Below are 24,402 nucleotides of genomic sequence, written 5' to 3'. Positions count from 1 at the left end.
GCTATGGCTTTGCACATTATATGAGCTGTGTTTCTGATTCAGATGGATTTTGAGCACAAGCTGACCTTAGTTTTACATTGAGAATTCTTTTCACCTTTCCCAGCACCTCACAACTTCCGTAGTTACAGCTATTTGAAAACAAATACTAACCTTATTTGTTCTTGCACTGTCATGCCATCATGTTCTAATCTAGTGGTGCTACACATGGCCAAAATAGATTTACAGTGTGCATACAGCTTTCTCGTCAGTGCAAAATGGACTAGGATATTTAAAAGTGTTTTCTTAGCAGATACTTCTCAAAATTTATTTCCAAAATTATTGTTTTTACATCTGTTTCACTGCTTCAAATGTTCTTTCAGCTTCATGTCGTTTTCACTGTTGAGCATTTGTAAAATGTCCTTTCTCTAGCAATGATTCTGCAAACTTTACTCAAAGTTGAAAAAGATTTTCTGTCATGCCTATGACTATACTTGCTACAATCCAGAATTTTACTGATGCGTTTATTTCTCTGTCATCTATCACGAATCATTTTTAACAGTACATTGTCTCATGGTTTTCTGTTTCATATTTATTTCTTTTACAACACATTCTCTCCTGCTACTTGACTCTCATTTTATTTTGCACACATGCTTTCATCAGTTAAAGTTTTAACTAACTAGTGCTAAGTTATAGAGGGATCAAGTCCTGAATACAGTGCAAGTAACACAGGTTCAGTAAGTGATTCTAGTGTCTGAGGTATTGTTAGGTGGATGGGTGTGCCTATCCTGGTGGAGGAGGATGGAGTAGCTTAGTGCTTTCCAGGGTTGGCAGGGTAGCTTGTCAGTGTAGCCCTTGTCAAAGTGTGGTCCATCTATTGCATATTCCACCCCCTGGATGTTACTGTAGATGTACAGGGTGGGGAAAAAGGAAAACACCCCCTATAGCAATATGATACTGACCTGGGACTCTTTGATCTCTTTGCTGGACGCTACCTTTAATGGAGTAAATCAGGGGAGGCCAGGAGGTGTATGTAGACCTGACAAATGAGGAGAGAGACTGGGGTTCTCCGATGGTTAGCTGTTTGGGATAACAATAATGCAACAAGTTAATGTTTTTAACTGTTTACTAGTAATTTCACATGCTCTGCACACATCTACATCTTTAGATAAGGGAAGGTCTGTTTCTCTTAGTTTATTTTTATTCGTTGGCTATAGAAGAGTGCTAATACTTTGGCTCTGCCCTTTAGTTCAGTAATGTATGTGTTTGTAGTTTCTGTAGCAGCTTGTGTTTTTGTAGTTAACAAACGTCTAACCAATAACAGATTATTTCTTGGATGGCAGTGCTGTTACATCTTCTGCAGCAAGATGGAGGAATGCCACACACACTGAACTTTTTCAGATTTCTCTGCTAATCCACTTGCATCGAGGGGATTAATCAAAATTCTGGAAGTTTTTGGATATATTTTCTTGTAATGAAAGAAATGTGGTAGTTGTAGAAATGCCATATTTCCATGGTTAATTAGTTTTTTGTAGGTCCAAATACAGAGACTGTTGACAGAAATTACATTTCTTCCTCCTGCAGAACTACTAATTTAAGTAATAGAGTTTACAGGAGAAATCAAATGGCAGTAGAATAAAGAGAGACATTTGAATGGAGCAGAAGTGGCATTTCCAGAAAATAACTCTCAAGCCCAATTTCTGATCCTGTAATGTATGGTGAGTAGGTAAAACAGTATACTAAAAAAGATAATTGACTGCTTGCAATGGTATTATGAAAGGTTCACGTGAGACTTTGCATATATAGCATTTAGCTATCCACCACATAGTTTTTTAATCGGTAAAGACATGAGGAATTTTTGTATTTGGGGGGGGGGGGGGGGGTGATCCTTGCATTGCCCTGGATTACAGCATGTGTAATAAGATTTTTTATTTTTGGTACTGTTTTTCCTTTCAGGTTACAGACATTGGCATGCAGATTTACGTTCTGATGACACACCTTTAGAGGCAGGCCTTGGTTTTACATGCAAACTCAAGACAGATATTCCTTTTCTTGGTCGAGAAATATTAGAAAAACAGAAAGAGAATGGACTACATAAACGTATAGCCTGCTTCACAATAGAGGAGTAAGTATAATTTTTGAAGTAATTTAAAACATCTGTCCTAGAACAAATGATTTCACACTTGTTTGTAGAATACATTATTCAGAACTGACTCTGTTTAAGCAGTCCAACAATCAAACTTATTTTTATATAGAAATTATTCAATTTTTCTATGGGGCATTTAAAGTGCTTTGTTCATGTTTTTGTAGCTGCTTGCGTTAAGGAGAGAGGCATGGCTGACAAGTGATAATTTTTAAATAGATTAGAGTCTGTATGCAGACATGATACTATCCTTACTTGTTTATGTCTTATGAAATAATAGTACCCTGTAAAGCAGTACGTAAGGAGCAAATACCTTGTGCCCCAGTAAGTAAAGAACAAATACCTTGTGCCCTGACAAGCTTAGAGAAGCTAGTTTGTATGCTGAGTGGCAATGCCATTAAATTTAGTAGACTTTTATATGTTATAGCTTAATCTGTTTACTCCTGTATGCCAGAGCATTGTAGCTCACCAGTTAGAGGACTGAACAACATGGGTATGCAGGTTCCTAACTTCTGTGCAGCCAGCCTGGTGGATATTGTTATCTTGAGACAATGTAGTTCTTGTTTCATGTTGACTGACAACCACTTAATTCTTAAAGTAACAGAAACAGTGTGTGAGTGAGAACTTATACACTCACTGGAGGCTAAACACTCTCATACAAGTACACCTCAGGTTGTTTAAACCATGCACACAACCCAACCACATATAGCAGGCAACACACACACAGACAAATGTATGCTGAAGCCCTTAAATTAAATCTTCCTCAACAGCAAAGACCTGCTAGACTGCCCATAAGCAAAATTTATCCTCATCAAACCCAAAAGCACTCAAGAAAAGGAACACCTAACATGACGTATATAGCTACACACAGTGGATCCCCACACAGGCAAACACACTTCACAGGACTCAAGTCATAGGGGACTCCATTTTAAGACATACTGATGCCCCCCTAACCATGCTCAACAAGGAGATGATAGCAGTTAGCTGTCTATCTAGAGCTGGATTCCACCAAATTGCACACCTGCACAACAGGTATCAGTATGATTCTGTTATAACTTTCTGGGTAAATGACCTGAGATATAACTCACTAGACTGTATGAAGAAAGACATTGTAGATCTCTCTCTGGCTATGTGTCTCAAGCTGATTGGAGCCTAGAATTGAGCTGCATATGCATGATGCCACAATATAAACAAAAGATCATCTTTAATAATTGGCTGAGTTTCCTGTGTCATTCTAACCAGCATGGAAAGACATGGTTAACAGACCATGTTGCTTTGCCAAGAATGGTTTGCACCTGCTCCCTAGGCTCTCAAACACTGGCTAAAGCTTTATCCTCCCCCACAAACCTATCAGCATAACAAATGAACTCAAATGAATGTCATGGTGGTACTGCTGAATGCCAGGAGCATAAACAAAAAACTACACCCCCTCCTAGCCCTCCTCACTCTGGAGGGCTTGCAGTTACCAAGACATGGTTTAAAGCTGCAGCGAATACAGTAGTAATGCAAGGTTTCAGTGCCATCCTCACTTTTAGATCAGTAGCTGCTCTGGTGGGGATAAAAGGTAGAGGTGTCCTGATAAACATCAATAACAAGCATATGTCTAGGTTAGTTAAACCAGACTTACTGGCGTTTCTGTATGTGCAGGTCACCACAGATAAAAATCCTGTAAAATATCCTAGCAAGCTATAGGTCACCCTCTATGTCCTATGAAACGCATAGCACATTCTTAGATTTACTAGAAATGCTCTCCATCCAACCTAACACCTTAGTCATAGAGGACTTTACCCCTGCATAGACTGGGAATCCTACATGGCCTCAAATCTGCAGACACAGAGATTCCTGGATGTCGCAGATGCACACGCCCTTGACCAATTAGTGCATAGGCCCACCAGAGGTTCCAACATACTGGATCTAATACTCACAAGTGTGGGAGAATGCTGCACCCCCCAAGTTACATTCTCTGTGGTAAAATCTGACCATAGAGCTGTCTACATCAAAATCCATTTGATAAATCCAGTAATATTTAGGAATGATTTCAAGGCAAATTCCTTTTTAGTATGTGATAATTTGCCAAAATCCAGTTCCCCTCCAAACCCAGAGAGAACAGAAACTCTGTACACCCAATGTCCGTAGCCACATAGAGGCTACTGTGCCTATCAGAAGTAATCCCAAAACTAACTCCAAAATCAAACCACCCTGGTGGCATGCATCCCATGTTAAACTTGTTGTAGAGCAATGGGAAAATATGGAAGTGTAACTTAAATAAAGATAAAAACTCTGTCATCAAATTAAACAGACAAGTTAGCAGGCTAATTAAGTCCAATAAAGCCAGTTTTGATGTCAACAAAGCCTTCTGGGCAAAAGACAATCATAAGGCCTTTTTCAGTTATGTCAGACACCTCAAGGGCAGCACATAGCAGTATGCTGAACTTGTGGTTGATGGTGCCACATTCATTGACCCAAGCGATATAGTAAATCTGATGGATGGCAAATTCACTTCCAAATTAAGTGCCCACTTATCCCCCTCTGGTGCCCCACCACTGGACCCAGTAATCAAGGAGCCTCAATCCTTACCACTAGCACCAGTGGGGGATGTACATTGGGAGGATGAGAAGTTACACACAATAAGTATTTCCAGATGCAGCTCCCTGCATCAAGTGCAGTTTCTCTTAAGAGCACACAGAGACCACAATCAGTCTGAGGCTGTTGTCTCACTGTTTCTCCAGATCTCAAATAAGACTCCCCACTGGTACAGCTATAGAACTGAGATCTCAGCTGAGTAGCCAAGCCAAGTCCTCCAGCACCCTCTCTATCCAACCAGTGCTTTGTGTCCCTGCCCAAGTAGCTGAAGCACACACACATTGAGGTTTGATTTATACACAGACACCCACACCTGGTAAAGGCTGGCACATTTTATTAGCTAAGCCACCTTCTTCCAGACTATAAGGTAGTTTTCATTTCCACCAGCCAGCTCATTATCAGTTGCTTTAAGGCCCTTAACAAAGGGTGTCCAATTTTACTGTGTAATGTTACTGTTTATACAAATGGTAGTTTGACCAAGAGCAAGGCTGTAAGGAGTGGCCAACAGTGTCACCAGATAAATATGCAGGTACTCTCAGAACTTAAATAAGTGTCACAAATATCACCACAATGAAAGGTTTAAATATATTTAAAAATAAATAATAAAAGAACAAGAAAATACTCCATATATAATCACAGTAACATCGTTCAAAATTACAGGTAATATTTAAAATGGCATTGCAGGAAAGTCTCAAATAAAGAAAGAAAAACATCTAAGTTATACTTTGCTATATTCCTGACTATATCTAGAGAATTACTATATCCTAGTTGACGTACAGAGCAAGCAAGGCAAATGTGGTGAGTGGGTCTTTCAGCTGATGATGTCAGGTCAAAGAAAACTACAGAATACTCAGTCACTCTCCAAGAGTTCTTAAATTAATATCTCAAATATTACTGCTGGGATAACTTGCAGAATGACATCATTTCTTGTCATCTGGCTCTATCCTAGGTGAAAAGCAACCATTGATGCAGCTGGTAGCATTTAGCATCTACCTGTGAAAATACATAAAAAAAGCTTTACTTAGATATAAGGCAGATCCTGAACATCATAAAACAATAAAAAAACACTTCCAAGACAGTACAGTGAACCTCTACTTATAGACATTGTCTGTTACTGCACTTGAACTTGAAAGGTAGCATCCTTTTATTATGTGGTCAGAAAGTAATTTAATTTCAGCTATTTTTCTGAAGTTAACCTCTGATGTTGCAATTTCCATTGTAAAAATCTATAGATCTAAACAGTTACAACAGTGCAGGTACATTTCTGTTCTAATCGAGTAGGGCATGCTGTGGTTACATTTTGAAGTGCAGTACTTTACAAACCCTATTCAACACACAGTCCTGTACCAGCAGTTTGATATACACATAACATACAGTTCTAATACATTTGTAACACAAGCATATAAATCATGCTGATATTCACAAATGACATATAATTATTTACAAACTTCCCAATAGCTGGGCTGGCAGTATCTCCTTTTGTGACATCTCGCTCCCCCCCCCCCCCACCCGAAGACTCAAGCTAGTTTTTCAAGTGACCCTTGAGAAACATTGCTTGAGAGGATTGAGCCTATCTAGGAATACATATTTCCCTGTCTTGAGATTCCAGCTGCTTTGGTATTGCTGACCCCAATACAGTGCTGCACTGTTCTGTCATATGTCTGCAACCCTAGGCTCCACCATAGTAATTTGGGATTTGGCTGGATGGCTCCCTGTATCCATAGATCTCCCACAGACTCCTTATGCCTCTTACTGTAAATATCACCATGGCCTCCCTATCATGGTAAGATTTCATCCTATCAATATGGTACAGTTTATGCCCCTGCCTAGCAGTTCTACCATGTAGTTAGCATCGCTGACCTTCCTTACCACTTTAAAGGGTCCCTACCAAGGTGCCTGCAGCTTGTTTTATCTGACAGGAATGAGAACCATAACCTCTTGCTCTACAGCATACTCTCTAGTGCAAGCATTCCTGTTATACCAGACCTTTTTCTGCTTTTTGGCTTCTGCCATGTTCTCCTGGGCCATGCCCATGAGTTCCTGAGCCTTGTCCTGAGATTTAGGACATATGCCACAACAGACTCCTTGTGGGATTAACACTCACCCTCCCACTCATCACGAATCAAATCTAGACATCTCATCGCCCATACAGCAACTCAAAGGTTGAAAAACCTATGGATTCGTGGGGAACCTCTCTGCAAGCAAACAGCAGATGGGGCAAATAATTGTCCTGCTCCCTCTTAAACTGGTCTGCACATGCCTGTAGCATGGTCTTTAGTGTATAGTAGTCACAGAACCCTCCTGAGAAGCAAACATCTTTCAATAGGGTCCAATGCAGACAAATGACTGGTGCCAAATCCATGGCTTAAAACTGTGTGCCAAGCAATCCATTATGTTACCTTTTGAGAAGTAAGCCACCCCAGAAAACTAAACCATTGATAACACCCTTAAAGGTTGATCCATGAGTCAAGGATCTGGGAGTGCATGTGGATAGTACCCTGGACTTTGATCAACATGTGTAAAAGGTAGTAAGGAAATTTTGCTATGTTGCTCAGCTTATAAGCAAGAGCATGGCATCTAGGTCCAAGGAAGTCATTGTACCACTATACTCGGCCCTCATTAGGTCCATTATTGAGTTTAATGCCCCCTTTGGTAAGTACTCAGCAAGTCGAACATCTGCAGAGGTTGCTTACAAAAGGAATACTGGGCATAGACACAATGTGCTATGCAGATTGCCTCAAAGCTCCATCTCTGTAATGCCTGGACCCTGCTCTGATGTACCTTTTGCACATCTAAAAAACAGCATCAGAACAACTAGATGTAGAGATTTCAGTTTTGCTTGTAGCGTAAATAGGACATGCTAGAGAGACAGATGTCTATCTCACATAATTCTCATTCTCTGGAATAGGCTCCCCATCTATGTGAAACAAAGTCCCTCCCTAACCCTATTAAGCTTAACTTGGACCATTGGATGGGAAGTCAAAAATTCATCCCTGGTCTGGCACTTGTATCTCTGATGGATAGAGGCAGTCAGTAGATCATATCATAATGAACAGTCACCCCTTATATAAACGTATATAACTTGTGGAACACATTTGGGTTGCATGGCTAGACTTGTAAAGGCCCTTTTGGTCATTAGCCTTGTATATACCTATGAACCTATTCTGTAATAAAATGGTGCAAGACTGTAGTTGTATAATGTATATGGTCAGTATTTGGATGTACTAGGTTGGTTGGAGAGCATTCCATGAAAATTAGTTGCATGTGGCCAAACTGGCAAAAGGAGATTATCCCCATTAACTGCATCTCTTTTTGAGTTATAGAGTTTGTTATAAATGGGGAGGATACAAGACGCATCTTCCTGCATGGATGGGACTAGCTTGACTTGTTCATGTCTTATAGTATGAATTTGTAAACCAGAAGTCAACCATCTCTGAAACTTGCGTGCTTGTCATTTGTTTTGCTTACTGTTTTGGGGAGATCAGGCTGCAAGATAGAGTAAGGAGTCTGCATAACGTGTAGAGAACCAGTCCAGAAATATTAGTGTGTCATAATGACCCTACGGTCTGTTACAAATAAATAGATGGAATGCAAGACACATCTTTGTGGGTGTGGTCCTGAGGGCTTTTTCTTTCACATAGAACATTTAATTACGCTCTTAGAAGTTCTAATTTCATTCCAAGATGGTGGCCGCCTGGTGAACTGCATCTACACTGAGCTCCCTACCTCAGTTACTCATATCTTAGTTTTTTATATCTCTCGGAGCTTCGGGACGCTCTACGGAACAAAGGAATTGACTCTAGTATCATAAAGACGAACCATCCAGTACATACAGCTTTTGAAAGAAGCTAAAATCATCTCTATATTCTGTATCAGCTCTCTAAATCTTGTACTTACTGTGATCTAGAAGGCCTCAATCTGCTGCAGCACTCTGAAGACCACATGGCCAGACAGCAAAAACCTTCAAATGATCCTATATCAATGGAGACACAGACAATAAAAGCTAAGTCTTGATAATCTTCTCACCAGAAAAAGAGAACCTCTCAAAAAGGCAAAAAACCAATAAACAACAACTGGATCTTAACAAAAACACTACTAACATCACTGAGGATACTGGCTTCCACATGGTTGAATTAAAACAGGCCCTACAACCCATACATGCAGCCATCCAGAACTTTTCGGAACAACTCTCAACCATTGGAAAATCTGTCACTCAGATTGCTGAAAGAGTGGGCACTCTTGAACAAAAAATACAGTCAAATGAGTTTCAAATCCAAACTCTTACTGATGATCTTTCTGCTAACTCAACAGTTATAACAGAACTTCAAATGAAAATAACAGATCTAGAGGCAAGAAGTCGGAGAAACAATATCCTAATTAGAGGTATTCCTGAGAGCTACCACAACCAAAGCTTAATCACTACTGCAAAGCAAATCTTTGAGTCTCTACTACAAAAAGATGGTGAGATACCTGAAATCACCATTGAAAGAGCTCACAGAGCACTCCGGAGAAGGCAAGACACCACAGACCCCCGTCAAGTGTATGTTAAACTACTCAATTTCCAAGTAACACAAAAAATACTAAATGCAGCAAAAAAACATAAATCCTTAATTTGGAACAAACACAAAATTACATTCTCGCAAGACTTACCAGCAACCATTAAGGAAAACAGACAAAAACTGGCTCCGTTCTGCGCAGATTTAATCAAAAGAAACATACGCTTCCAAATGCGTTACCCTAACAACCTAATATTTCATAACAATGAAGTGAGATACTCAGTCAATACCCACATCGAAGCAAAAACAGCCTTTATTAAGGCTTTCAACAAAGATCCCACTTCCTGAAACCACAATTTCGCTAGCGACTCTTTCTCCCAGCTAGATAACGGATCAGAACTTTGTTTTCTATGGACCCGTTAAAAAACCCGATTAATCTACAAATTTTAATCCGACTGAATAAATATTCCTTTACGTACCTGTGAAAAACCTTCAATGGACTTATTAAATGCCAGCGTTTAACACGTGGAGCTAGGCACAGTTTCTCCTGTCAGACGTTTCCATATGGGTCCCACTTAGCTGTAACACCTGGATACTCCTGCAACATCCAAGCGACACTAGGATTAGCTCACAGACTGCGTCGCCTAAGGAGATATACAACTCCTGGTCCAACATGGCTGAATATTCTCCTGTAAAAAAGCACACCGACAACCTCTCAAATAACTGAGTCTTCAAGTACCAGTTTGAATCAGTAAATAGCTAGCAAGGCGTAATGTCAGGCGCTGTGGGTATCTGTTGATCTCCGCTTCGTAATGCTTAAGTATCCGTGCGTTCTTTGGAAATGATGTCTACTTCTCGAAGTCTAGCAAAGCCCTGTCAAGCATCTACAGCCATACGTCCTAAAGCTCACTCGCATGGATAAACCAGACTCCCGTTGCTGTCGCTAGCTGCCTGTTGCTTCTCACATGGCGTACGGAGCTTCTGATAAATTTTCATCCTTGCACCGCGCATCCTGCCTAGCACAAACTTCGAACCTTTTTCCCTGACAAGCACGTACGCTTTACATGCAACTCATACGAAGGTTGCATTTCTCTGGTTATTTATCAGTGCTATGTCTACTAAAAACACTGCTGACCACGCAGTAGAATGCGTATAAGACAACATCATGTTCATGCTGTTATAAAAGTGAAGCATTGCTAGGTGGGGGTACAGGATGTCAATGAATTTACTCTATAGCAAATTAATGTCAGTACAGTTTCTACATTACACATGACATAACAGTTGACATGATTATCAGGACCTGGTTTCTTAATTCAGTGCCAGCAACAATACCACTGTTTTTAGTAACTTAAATATGCATGAGACTGCTGTATGCATAGTCTGCCTAATGTAGGGGATTGTTCCCCACGTCAGGGATGCTTTCCCTGAGTGAGCAATACTTGTTTACTATGCACAAGCATCACTGTTCAAGCCTCATTTCTATTGCCCTCCAGCACCACTAGACATATCCTTAGTCTCTTCTTGACCTCTGTTACTGATTTATTCTTTAGTATGGTTGTGGGGCTAATAACAGCTTTATTTGTAAGGTACCACTAGATTATAACACATGGCATACAGTATAGTCTATGGTTGCAAACGGACCCCAGATCGGGATCTATGTTAAGGTGTTGAACCCAAAGAGTCTAAAATTAAGTTTTCTAAGTGTGAAAGGTTCTGTGGCTGAGACAAGCGACTCTATCTAATCTAACCAACTAGATTCTCAGGCCACGTACCCTGTTAGCAGAATAGATGACCGTTTACTTAGCTAATTATTATACTTAGTTGAATTAATCGATTCTCCTTCTTCTCTTTCTCCATATATGTGGGGGATGATATAATACTATCATAACAAGCTGGTGGTGTAAGAGTAATAGGCACAAACATATGTTCCAGACAAATGTTTTTGGTTTGCATCACTTGAGTGTGTTAAACTCTATTACTGTTGAGCCAAAAGGTGTTCATAGCAAGCTGTGAGTCATTAACTCACCTCTATCATCATCAAAACTTTTTTGTTTAAATACATATAGTTCTTCAGGTACTCAGAATATTTGTTAAACGGTGTACCTCCGAGGGTGTACTTCCCTGTAAAAGGCATGTTGTCATATTTTTCCTATACACTACCCTACCCTATCACAGACCATGCCGCAAGATATACAAATTGCATATTACATAATGTACAGCCTTGGAAGCTCAGTGGGTGGCGTTGTAAGTAATCTAGGTAGGTTATGTTTTGGAAAAGTTATATTTTGTACATATGTATAGTAAAGGTTAGGTTTGTGTTTGTGTGTTTATATACTTCTTCATATAAGGAGTATGGGTGGATAGGCACTGGGGTTAGTTTGAAGAAGCTGTGGGCTACCCCTTACCGCAATGATAACTTCTTAGTAAAAACAGTGTTAAAGACATATCAAGCTCTCTTCCCTATGGTATACCCAATAATAACTCTCCCTAAACAAACCCTTCTATGTGTAGGTATAACAATAACCTCCCATTCAAATCACCTTTCAATAATACCAACTAAATTAAGGAATTCAGTAGCTGGCAAGTAGACTGCTGGAATGTTAAAGGCCTTCAGAATGCTGAGAAAAAAAATCTAATGCTACTATCTGTTTCTTACAGGAGACGCATCTACCCAAAGAATGCTGGGAAAAAACTTCTAACAAAAAATGGATTAGGACTATAATAGCGGGGGGTGATAGTTCAAACTCTAAAGGAGTCGCAATTTTAATCAAGAAACAATTCCAGGGCACCATCATAGAAGGCAAGTCTGATAAATTTGGCAGGTGGTGTTATTTTACATCCATAGTGCCGAATTCCGTCAAACCCGTTTTATTTCTGAACGTATATGGTCCCTGCACTCAACAACACATCTTCTTCATGGAAATCTATAATATCCTTAGCGCATTCTCAAATCACCTTTTTATTATAGGAGGAGACTGGAATGCAGTCATAAATCCCAGTTTAGACCGTACCAGCAATTCCCCCTCATATAACTCTCAAGCTTCTACTGCTCTGGAAGAACTAATGTCTGACTATAATCTCATGGATACAATTGTCTTTGGTACGGATCCATCAAAAAGCAGTATGTACACCTTCTACTCTCAATGCCACAGATCATGGTCACGTTTAGATTTTTTCTTAATCTCTAAATCCTTCTCTAATTTCAAGATCACACTAAGGTGTGAACCTAGGCTATTATCTGACCATGCAAAAATTTCCCTTATGATTGTCTTCGCATCCGATCCCTCCCCCCCTGCGAATTGGTCCTTTAACAATAACCTACTAAAACATAAAGAGGTTGTACAGAGAATCAATAAGACATTCTCTGAACTATACGCAGGATTTGGTAATTCCCAAATAGCGCTTGACATACAATGGGCGGCCTGCAAGGCCGAATTAAGAGGGTATCTGATTAGTAAAGCTACATTTTTTAATAAACTTAATAAAAGGAAAGAATCTGATCTTGCTTTAAGGCTAGCGTCCTTGGAAAGAGAATTCAAAACACACCCCGACCCCAAACTAGAAGAATCGATCAATGCTGCACATAAAGAACTATGCGAGCTACACTTATATAACTATTCGATACAGGAACAAAAACAAATTGCAACCTACTCTGAGTGGGCACAAATCCCATCTAGAACCCTGTCTAGAATACTCAAAAACAATAGCGGTGCTCCAACAATCTCCATCTTGCAACATAAAGGGGTAACTTACAAAACAGACTGCGAGATTATTAAACTTTTTCACGACATATATACTGACATATATAGCAACAACAAACACAACACCTCCAATCTGCAGATGGTTACATTTCTTAATTCCATCATCTTCCCATCTCTTAATCAGGATCAAATATCCACCCTATCAGCTCCATTTACTATCCGTGAGATTCAAACCACCATTAATAAACTCAAATTAGGCAAATCCCCTGGCCCGGATGGCTTTACTACTAATTTTTTCAAGACCTTTAACTCAAAAATTGCTCCTATCCTCCTAGAAGTTTTTAACTTTATTGTAAAACATGGAATTACAGACATACACTGGAATAACTCAAAAACAATCCTGCTACTTAAAAACAATAAAGAAAAAACAGACCCACATAATTACAGACCTATCTCGCTTATAAATGTTGATATCAAAATCTTCTCTGCCATCTTAGCCAACAGACTCAAACAGGTATTACCACACTTACTATCACCTGACCAAGCTGGGTTTATGTCCAATAGACATACATGGGACAATACACTAACACTAGACTCTCTTATCCAGTTTACCAAAAAAGAAAAAAACCCGCTATATGCCTTAACCCTAGACGCATCAAAAGCATTTGACAGGGTAAACTGGGACTTTCTCTTCTCCACGCTATCGCATTTTAACATACCCACAACCTTCCTAGATATGATCAGAACTCTTTATTCAAACTCAAGCACATATCTTTATATAAATAAAAAAAAGATCTAAGCCCATCCAGATTACTAATGGCACTAGACAAGGTTGTCCACTTTCTCCCTTCCTCTTCAATCTATTTATTGAACCCTTTTTCCTTTATCTCACTCAAAATACGCATCACACTATTCCTAAAATTCTCAACACACAAGTAGCATTTTCGGCCTTCGCTGACGACTTAAACCTCTACTTCCATTACCCGAACACGGACCTGCCAAAAATATTAAAAGCAATCACTTCCTTCTCTAAGGCCTCTGGATACCAAGTCAATGATAAAAAATCACATATTTTCCCAATAAATCCTGAGGCGCATAAACCTTTCTTCTTCCCCGAATCGCCCTTCCATATCTCATACAGTCTCAAATATCTTGGCGTCAACTTTGAACACAATCAAGCCTCTATGCTTCAAAATAACCTGCTAAAATCATGGTCTACCATATGTCAAGACCTACAAAGATGGAAACTAGTGAAATTATCATTCCTTTCAAAAGTAGCTATTGTGAAAATGAATATCCTTCCCAGACTCCTCTATCAATTTAGTGCAACAAATATAAATATTTCAAACAACTTCTTCTCACAGATTGAAAAAACAATAATCAAATTTCTCTGGTTTCCTAAGAATGTTAGGATCTCTTTTTCCAAGTTAAGTCTTCCCAAGGAGAAAGGTGGGGTGGGCCTTCCAAACCTTCAACTCTACTATCTGATTATTAGCTCTAATAAACTATGGTCCATTGCATACATGAATAACAAAGACCAAACTTACTACCCAGCGTGGCTAAAGATATGGTACGGACATATTCTATCTAACAAAATTAATCCTAAGGCCACCCCCTTTTTATCACCTACTTCCTTGAATAGCCTAAAGCTATCCTCTCTACTGAAACATCAAATAAAACTTTTCCAAAAACTGATTAAGGACATCAATCTTCAACTTATTTTACCCCTTTTTCAACCAATACACCTCAACCCAAATCTTAAAATCAACAACAAGATGATAGATCTTGCTGATTTCCCTCTCATCAAAGACCTTAAAGTATGGGATATTCTTAAACATAAATCTCTGTCTCTTGCCGAATTACGATTAGCCCTCAAGGTTAATAACAAGTATTCAGTTATCCTACGTCAACTCAGGGAACTTATTTCTTCACAAACCAATAATACAGTCCCTGATATACAGCTAATGGACAAACTAAACCTAATTATTAATACAATTTCTAGTAATAATAAAACAATTTCTTCGTCATACAAATTACTACATCCATTACTTCACAAAGGAAACTGTCTTTTTTCCAAATACTGGGACAATCAAAACCCCCCTATTACAGAGGATCAAAAATTACTAGCCATAAAAACTAGCATTGAATTATCCCCCTTCAAGAAATTCTTATACACTCAACTGATGTTGAATAACAACACCTACCTTACCCCTGCAAGAATTAACAAATTTAACTCTAATAGATCTCCGTTATGTACATGCTGTTCAGGCGCGAGAGCTGACCTTTTACATATTATGTGGCATTGCAATAACTCCCATAAACTTTGGTGTTCTCTCAAAGTGCGTCTCAAAAAAATGGGTTACTATAGCTCCACCCTTTCATGGGAAACGGCTATTCTAAATATCCCCCCTCATGGCCTGCCTAAGTTTCATATTCATATCCTAACAACGCTTTGCTTTCTCATAAAACTCTACATCACCCACAACTGGTTGGATCGCACCAAATTATGTTGGCGGGGATTTAAAAATATGGCCATTAAATATATCTCGGCCCAGAAATTCATCATAAATGGACCTATGAAGAGAGCCTACTTCAGTAAACTTTGGAAAAGCCTGTTTGAAGTAATTCTATGTGACTAAGCTATGGCTAACATACACATATCCCTTTATCCATGTTCTTTTTCTCTCCTTCACTCTGCACCCCCTGTGCTGTGGGTTTCTCCCTTCTAAGACAAGCCATAAGTAGGGCTGTTATTTCCCAATTGTACAAGTAATGGCACTGTTGCTTCCACCCTTGTTCAGTATTGGTAGCTTTGTAAATATTGTTTAGTTTGGTTTGGGCTTTTAGTGTGTGTACTATGCATACTGCAAGATATTGTACTTTTTCTATGTTCTTTTTAAACATGTCCTTTGTACTAATGTTGTTGCAAACCACTATCTGTGTAACATTTGTGCATTTCCCATGCGTCTACCTTCATAAGTATGCATGGTTTATTACAAAAATAAAAACTATTTTTGAAAAAAAAAAAAAAAAAAAGTTCTAATTTGTGATTCAGTCATAGACTCTCTTCAGTGTAGATGGCTCTAACAGTTCCACAACGGTTTTGATGCTATGTAATTTTCTCCACATTTAGAACTCTCTTTAAATGCTTTAAAAATGTTTTTCTGACAAAATTAGGAATGTAGATGTTCCACACCTGCATAGAAGAACAGCTGTGCATTTTTTGTCAGAGAAAATTTCTACTGAGTCATGAATAAGATGCCTGACAAATGGCTGCAGATGGAGTGGAAGTTGTATGTAGGTAGGATCAGATCCACTTGCAGTATTGCATCGTTCCTGCACCCAACAAATGCAGATTCTTATTTTCATAAGTTGCGTTTCTTATTATTGTTTGATGAAATATGCACTTGCAGTTTTCTTTGAGCTTGCTTTTTAATGTAGACATGGATGCCCTATCTTTTCTTTCACCCTTGAAATTGCTTCACTTTATTTTGTTCTAGTGTGGCAATCATTTTTTCCTCTTCAGTGTAAAGTGCATTTCTCAATCAGGCCTGCAATTTGTAGGAGCTGACCGTACTACCTGGGAAGCCACTGATGTTACATTCTTATAATTCTTGGTAAATGCTTTTTGCCATCATATCCTTGTTTTCAAAGCAGTCTCAGCACCAGAGACTCATTCCGTTGCAGATATCAGTAGGGCTCTTCTAACATAGTTCAGTGGTTTATGTAATACAGTAGGGCATATAACTTTTTCAGGTTTCATATACACAATGTGTATGAAAAAGAGAGACAGAAGAAAAAAAATGAAAGAGAAAGGTTTACACTTAGCCGTATGTCTGGCAAGCCAGGACTATGTATGAGATGCATGTGGAAAACATTGAAATATTCATTTATAGCTGGTAATAAATGAGTTACAACGTTCATAGTCTCACAGTGGAGAACAGTATTTTGTATACTATAGCATTATACACTTTGGTGGTGGTTAAAGACTCATCTTCTCTATCTAGTTTAATAGTTTCCCGTTCAAGGTAACATGAATGTTTCCCAGTCCTGAAGATAGTTGTATAAATTTGCTTTTTCTTTGTTGAGTCGCTTTTATAATACTTGGCCCATGGTTTCCACAGTCTGCCTTTTTTTAATGATTTCCGCCACCTCAGTTTCACATGAAATAACCAGCAGAAAAAAAATGTACATACTGTGCACATGTGAAGTTCATGAAGACTTTGGAAAGTTGTGATAATATAGAACACAATCCTTTTTTGAAAACTAGGAATATAACATGCTCACAGATGTGATGGTAGCAGTGGCAATATGGGTTGTATCAAATACACCAATGGTGCTGTGTACTTTGTGTTTTTCTCCATAGTGGTTTTATGTTTGCCCTGGTCATCTGGGAAAATCTGACCAGTTTTCTCATTACCAACATCTTTCAGTGGGTAAGGTTATGAGTTAGGAGTATGGTAATCAAAGCATTTCCCAACTCTTTCCATTTTTTTTTCAGTGTATTGGAATTATATGAAGCAGTTCTTATTGATATTTACAGTTTCATTAATACAATATGTAACCTCTCAGGGATTGTGTAGACACTGTTTCCACCATGTCATTGATATGTAGTAATTTGTAGACCCCCCCCCCCTCCAGTGCAAAGTCAGGTTTGTTTTAGATAGCCTTTGGAACTGTAAGAGGTCTTCCTCCCTCTCAACAAAATTGCTGATGTCTTATTCTGATTGCCACAGCAGTAATATTACGTGAGTGGTTCTCCTCTTCCTTGAAATCCAGCTGTGTGACTCTTTGGTGCCGCCTACAGACAGCCATCATGGTAGGTGTTATGCAGCATTGTTTAAAAGCCATGTTCTTAAAGAAATCTTCCTTTAGTCTGAGACAAATCGATTTGTGTTTGTTGGGATTGTACAAATGTTATCTGGCACACGTTATTACTCACTTTGTAAGAGCATTTTCTTCAGAGCAACAGTGGGTGACATTCTTCTTGTCTGTCTGTCTAACTTCTGTTGTGTCATACTTTTTCCCTCAGTATATTGTCTGACCACTACCCCAGTAGTAACACTGAGTGTTTATCAGCTTGTAAGAATTATTCTTCATAACAAAGGTTCACACCTATGATAATTCTTCTTTTTCTAAGTATTTTTGACTACCACACTAAATCAGTGATATAATAGTGCATCCTTTTATCAATGATGATTAATTTGTCTCGGGGGGGGGGGGGGGGGTTCCCTGCTTGCTGCAAATCCACTTTCCTGTCACACTTCAAGAACAATGATTTACATTATCTTCTCACTGACAACTAGTTATTTTTACTTAATATTTTATGCATTGATTTGGTCACTTACTTACCAGTTGTTAACTCTGTAAGTACACTGGTCCAAGGACCATTTTCAGGCAAGACTTGAGCCATTCTACAGAGTAAGATAAAAATAAACAAAATTGTAGTATAGTGTTTCAAGAGGACACGCATGACTGTAGAACTGTACATACGTGTGAAGTATAGTGAAATATGGAGACAACCATGGGCTGTGACAGTCCCTTAATGATTCCATACATAGGTATAAAATGTTTACCTAAGTTTGTAGCATATATAGAGAATGGTTTACAATTTACATAATCCAGATTCACAAGTGAATGTGGAATTACAAATTTAACATGCAATTATATAGTTTCATGTTTAAGCTAAGGAGAAAAAGTAGTAATAATTCTAATCACATATATGGACTGGAATGTCTTTATAACATACTAGAAAACAGTCCTCATGTCTTATCATATCACTGCCTCATACAAATAACTATTAACATTTAATTCTGTAACTCAGATATTAAAGGTGTAGTTTTATTATTCTTGACATTAGTGGTATTAGTGATTGTTTTATGGAGATTTGCATAGGTAAGTCACAAGTCCTCAGGTAAGTTATATATTGTCCTTGTTACTGTGCAACTCTATTTTACATATTATATTTATATGCTAAGATAGGTTCATAGGTGGGTACTAGGCTATCTGCCCGAAGGCATTTATAATCCTAGCCAGAATGTGTTGGCTTTCGCCAACCCCTTAGATTAGTTCCCTGTGACTCTGTCCAGCAGAGCCGCTGAAGTGATCCCCGAGGTAAACATTCTGTTTCCCAGCCACTCGTCAAGGTTTCTTTTGAAGAGTGTTAGCGAGGAGCTCTGCCTAATGTAGATTGGGATCTTGTTCCGAAGCATGTGAAGTCTCTGGGACAGGAATCTATCTCCCCAGCACGTCCTATTTATTGTGTGGTGAGGTTTAGATCCCTAGAGCATGTGGCTCGAGGGGATAAGGGTTTCTTTAGGTGGAGCATGTCCATCAATTCTAGGTTGGACATGGCCTTGTATGTCAGGCAGAGATCACCTCTGAGTAGGCGGTATGCAACCGAGTACAATTGGAGTTTCTTCAGTCGAGCTGCATAGGGCATCTGTTTGAGGCCATTGATTCTCTTGGTGAGGTACTTCTGTGGTCTTGCCAGATGTTGCAGGTGTCTTGTAAGGTACATACCAAATGGGGCATTGTACTCTAAGATGGGTCTGATGAGTGATGAGTAGAGGGGCACAATGATCTCTCTTGATCTGGATGCGAACCCTTTTGTGATTAGGTGGCCCACGTAGAAGGATTTTCTAACCACTTTGGCAATGTGATTATCAAAGGTGAGATTACTATCTACTTGGGTCACCAGATACCTTATGTCTTCCATATTTATGGGACTACCACCTATGTGGTAGTTTGTGGGTACTTTGTTTTTTACAAAGGGGATGACTATGCGCTTTTTGGCATTTAGCTTGAGGCCATGATTTTGACACCAGGCATCCGTCTCAGTGAGACCCTTTTGGAGGATGTCTGTGTCAGCCAGAGAGCCAATTATAGCCCCTAATTTGCAGTCGTCTGCGAACTTGGTCAGCCATAGTCCTCCTGTGCTTGCCTGTACCTCTGAGAAGTATATGCCGAACAGGAGGGGTCCTAGGACTGAGCCCTGGGGAACACTACTTGTAACCAGTTTAGAGACAGACCTAGCTCCTGCAACTCTTGCCGTGTGGGTTCTGTCCATGAGCCAGTTGGCAACCCATCTTGTGACATATGGGTTTATGTTCAGGCTGGTGAGCTTGTCTATAATACCAGAATGTGGAATAGTGTCGAAGGCCTTAGCGAGGTCTAGGTAGGTTGTGTGTACCACCTTTCCCTCATCTGTAGCCTTGGTAACTGTGTTAAAGAAGTCCACCAGGTTTAGGAAGCATGATTTGCCCTTAACAAAGCCAAACTGGGTAGGGTCCAGTGTTTTGAGGTTCCCAATGTCTCTGTTAGAGTTCCATGATGATGCGCTCCATAGCCTTGCAGACCAAGCTAGTCAGGCTTATAGGGCAATAGTTCCTGGGGTCTGTTGTGGCTCCACCTTTGTGGAGTGGAGTAACCATTGCTGTGTGCCACTCTATGGGTATGTAGCCTGTGGTGATGCTGAGTTTGACGTAGGTGAGGGCTTAGTTAGTCTTTGAGCTTGTGCAGGACGCAGTCTGGGACACCGTCCGGTCCCATTGATGCTGTGTTTTTGGCTTTGGAGAGGGCAGTTTTAACCTGAGTGCCTGTTATTTCAGTGACCCTACATTCTTCTGGTATGGTTATGGGCCCTTTTGGGGGTGAGAGGGAGGTGAAGTTTGCGCTGAACCTGTCTGCCAGGATGTTGGTGATATCAGTCGGTTCAGTGTATTTTGTGCCATTCTGCACTAACTCCAAGCAGATCTGAGCATTGCCACTTAAATTCTTGACATAGCTAAAGAATGCCTTGTGGTTATCTTTGGAGTTCTTGGCAATTTTTCTTTCAAAGCTCACCTTGGATGATTTTATGAGGGATCGTAGTTTCTAATCAGGGATGTCTTCCCTTCTTGGGATTTTACTCTTTTATGTACTAGTTTCCTCCTTCTGTTGTATAGCTTGTTTATGGCAGGAGTCCACCAGACTGGTTTCCTTTTCTTGGAGGAGTGAGTCTTGGTTTTGCTTGGGATGGCACAATCCATGCATTCTTGTAGCTGCCTATAGAATACTTTAGTAAAGGATTTTGCAGCTTGGACAGTGTTATCCTTCAGCATGGGGACTTTGAAACTTTCCACCTCGGTCTTAAGTAACGGGAAGTTTGCTTTTAAAAAGTTTTTCATGGTGGCTTTCTTGTCTGGGGGTGGGGGTGGAATATGGATATCCAAAGTGATTTGTATATGGTCAGATCTACCCAGCGAGGGGTTGACCTCTAGTGTGGAACACCGGTCACCCATGTTGGTGATGACCAGGTCCAATATGTCACCTCTGGTGGGAGTGTTGACCAGTTGAACCAGGGCATTTGAGTTTATAACTTCTAGGAAAAGTTGGGCAAGGGAGTTAGTACTTGAGTAGTTCTCCCAGTTAATATTTGGGTAATTGAAAACGCCCAATATTAGGGTGTTTGATAGGACCTTTATGTTTCCCAATGTTTCCAGAAATGCGGAATGGGGGTCCTGGGACATGGTGGGTGATCTGTAGCAAGCTACAATTTGAATTGCAGTTTTGCCCATTGTTAGTTGCACGTGGATAATCTCTGAAGCATCGTGCTGTGCCACTAACCTGGAGATGTGGGTATCCTTGATGAATATGGATACACCCCCCGCCTTTTGTATTTCGGTTTGGGTTCTGTGGCCGAAATGTATGGTATGAGTTGTAGCCTGGTAGTGCTGAGGTGTCCTCTGGAGCCTTAAACCAGGTTTCTGTTACTGCACATATATCTATTTTCTCCATACTGAGGAGTTCCTGGAGTGCGTGCATTTTGAAGTTTAGACTTCTGGCATTGAGTAGCATTACCCTCAGTTTTTTGTTACTTGTGCTATTTACGGCAGTGGGTTTGTCTTTTAAGCCTTGCCTACAAAAGGCACTATGGGGGTGGCAAGAGACTTGGCAAGTATTCGAAAGTCTAAGGGTGACAGGTGCAAACTGTCTCTAGCAAAGTAGCGTGGCTTGTCGAGCATGTCGTCCCAGGTGGACAGACACTGGATCCCCTTTAAATGACACCAGAAACTTAGCCAGTTGTTGAAATCTGGCTGGTCTGACTCGGCAGTGCCTATTTTTAGTGGAGGGCCAGAGAGAAAAGCTACAGTATTGTAAGTTAATTTACATAATGATATAAACAGAAATCAGAAAATAAACAGAGTACACAGCAAAGCTTTTCATAAGGTGCATTTCAAATAGCAGTTAGATCAGCTGTAATGGAATGTGTAAGGCATATAAGGTTCCTGCGATGTAAGGCAAATTACAGTTAAGTTAAATTCAAGAAAATTTACAAGCACAACATAGTCAAAGGCAGCAGCAGCAGGGATGAACAGTGATATGACTTGTGAGGTATGTTAGCTACAAATTTAGCTGTTTTATTATAGCCTTCTCAGGTAGGTAAGATTTGAATAGATTATAGGTTGATAAGCATGGGAGTGCCATAGAGAAGAGTTGAGAGTAGGTATACAGTGACTGTTTTTTCTTGCCTCAGCAGTTAAATAGTGCTTTATTCTTTGCTCTGTAACCTTCCTTGATTGTCGTACTTTTAACTCTCTACTATGTGTGGTCTCAGAAACCCTGCTGCTTGCATGTGAGAGCCAATCCTTTAGGTAAGTATCCAAAGCTCAGAAGCATTAGTGAGTACAAGGGACATAGACTGACCTGTGACTGTGATAGCTTTGCCCTGTGATTCAGCTCTTATTTAAGCACTATACTACACTACATAGTCAGCAATAGTCTTGCTGCAACAGCTATCTGCTGCTCAGTTTTCTGATTCCTGCTACCCGCACTCATTTAAAAAGATCCCAGAGTACTTCATCTCTTCTTTGTGGAGTAGCTGCTGCATGTTCATCGTGTTTCACTGTTGCAGTCATCACTGTAGGGTTCTTCCTGCTGGCAGGCAGCCCTCGGTCGGCCAGAATACCAAAGTCTGGGTCCGGCGTCGGTTGTTCAGTCATGCTCCCTGACGTCAGAGCGCCAGGAGTACAAAGCTGCCAGCCGACGCCATGTTCTCCAGTCTTTCTTGCCGTGCGGTGGAAGCAGTTCGCAAGTGCCGGTCGGCTGACTCCTGATATTTTTTTGTGCTTCATTTCGAAGACTTTCTTATTCTTCTCAAAGCTAAGTACCCCGTTGGGGAAACTTTTTTCCTGCTCCAGTCCGATGTCAGAAAAAGTTAATAATTGTATTACTTGTGGGAAGCAAATACCTCATAAAGATTTCCACTCTTACTGTATTCCTTGTTTAGGCCCTGACCACGACGTAGCTAGTTGTCGGTTTTGTGCTAGATTTAACCAACGTACTATTAAGCGGAGATACGATTTTGCTTTTCACTACTTTGGCAGGCGATTTAATTACAATATGTCGTCGGACACTCTTCCGACTACCGGAGTTCACAAACGACGCAAGGATAAGAACAGGCCTCCCAGGTCCAAATCAGATGACAGTTTACAAGCAGAGCTAGCTACAGGTTCGGCCGTCATCAGTGAGGCACTTTCGCAGCCCCTGTCGTCGGCCATTACAGAACCGATTGCCGAAACGGACTCCCACGAGGAGCCAACTAGGCCTTTGAGTACTACAGGTGCAGGACCTTCGGACAATGCTCCCTCGGATGGGTCCGGAGCCGCTGTGCAGGTACCGGCTTCCGAGGGGGTTTTCAGGCCTACACAGCTTCAAATAAAGGCAAAGGCAAAGACTCCTTCTAAATCAGACTCAAGCCCAGGCCTCCTCTGATCTTGGACCCAAGTCTCAGAAACAAATGCTTAAAATGGCGGGGGACTTACTACTATGATTAGGGGTTCACATCCCCCTCCAGACAAAAGGCCAAGGCAAGAATTGGATTATGAATCCTCTGATCAGGCATCTATTTCTTCAGTGTCTTCCTCTGAACAGGAATATACTTTCCCTCCTTATGAGGATTGTGATGCTGAGGAATCCTTTCCTTCAGCTTCTCCCCCTGAGGATTTTTCGTTTGGGGAAACTTTACATGACATGAGGGAACATTTTCACTGGGAAGGACAGGAGTACTCTGAATCAAAGAGAACGCTTAGGGATTTCCTCCTTCTTCCCCAACACAGACCCCTGGTTATTCCTCCTATTTTGGATATTGTGGATGATGTTTTTTCTGAGGCTAATTTAACTCCTGACTCCTTTCCTCTAGCTCCTGCAAAGCCTGACAGATATTACAGGGTCCCTGACTCCCACCAGTTCCTTTATAAAAATCCTGCTGCTGCTGATCCAGAAACCATTTCTCAGGGTCCTAAGGGTGTTAAGGCCGCCTCTGCTAAAAACCCTATTCCATCAGATAAGGATTCTAGAGCTTTGGAGAGATGGGGCAAAAAAGTGTACACTTCTGCTACTTTATCCATTAGGGATTTAAATTGTCAAATTCATATGCTAAAATATCAGCAATTTCTGCTGTCTGTTATGAAACAAAAGCTAGGTACCATTTCTGCATGTGCAGATAATAAGGAATTACACA

General features: G+C 40.2%; 1 protein-coding gene across 1 annotated transcript in view; it reads left to right on the top strand.

Annotated features, from left to right (window-relative positions):
* Positions 1–24,402, top strand: part of SARDH (sarcosine dehydrogenase) — a 2,624,838-nt gene that overhangs the window by 2,200,401 nt on the left and 400,035 nt on the right. The window contains exon 24 of the mRNA XM_044058055.1: positions 1,933–2,101. Within this exon, the coding sequence (XP_043913990.1) occupies positions 1,933–2,101 (169 nt within the window). The remainder of the gene's footprint in view (positions 1–1,932; positions 2,102–24,402) is intronic.

Source organism: Protopterus annectens, chromosome 16.part0, assembly GCF_019279795.1.
Source record: "Protopterus annectens isolate FY-2018-M chromosome 16.part0, PAN1.0, whole genome shotgun sequence".
NCBI classification, from domain to species: Eukaryota; Metazoa; Chordata; order Ceratodontiformes; family Protopteridae; genus Protopterus; species Protopterus annectens.
The sequence above is the reverse complement of the archived record's forward strand: the minus strand, read 5'-3'. Positions and strand labels throughout refer to the sequence as shown.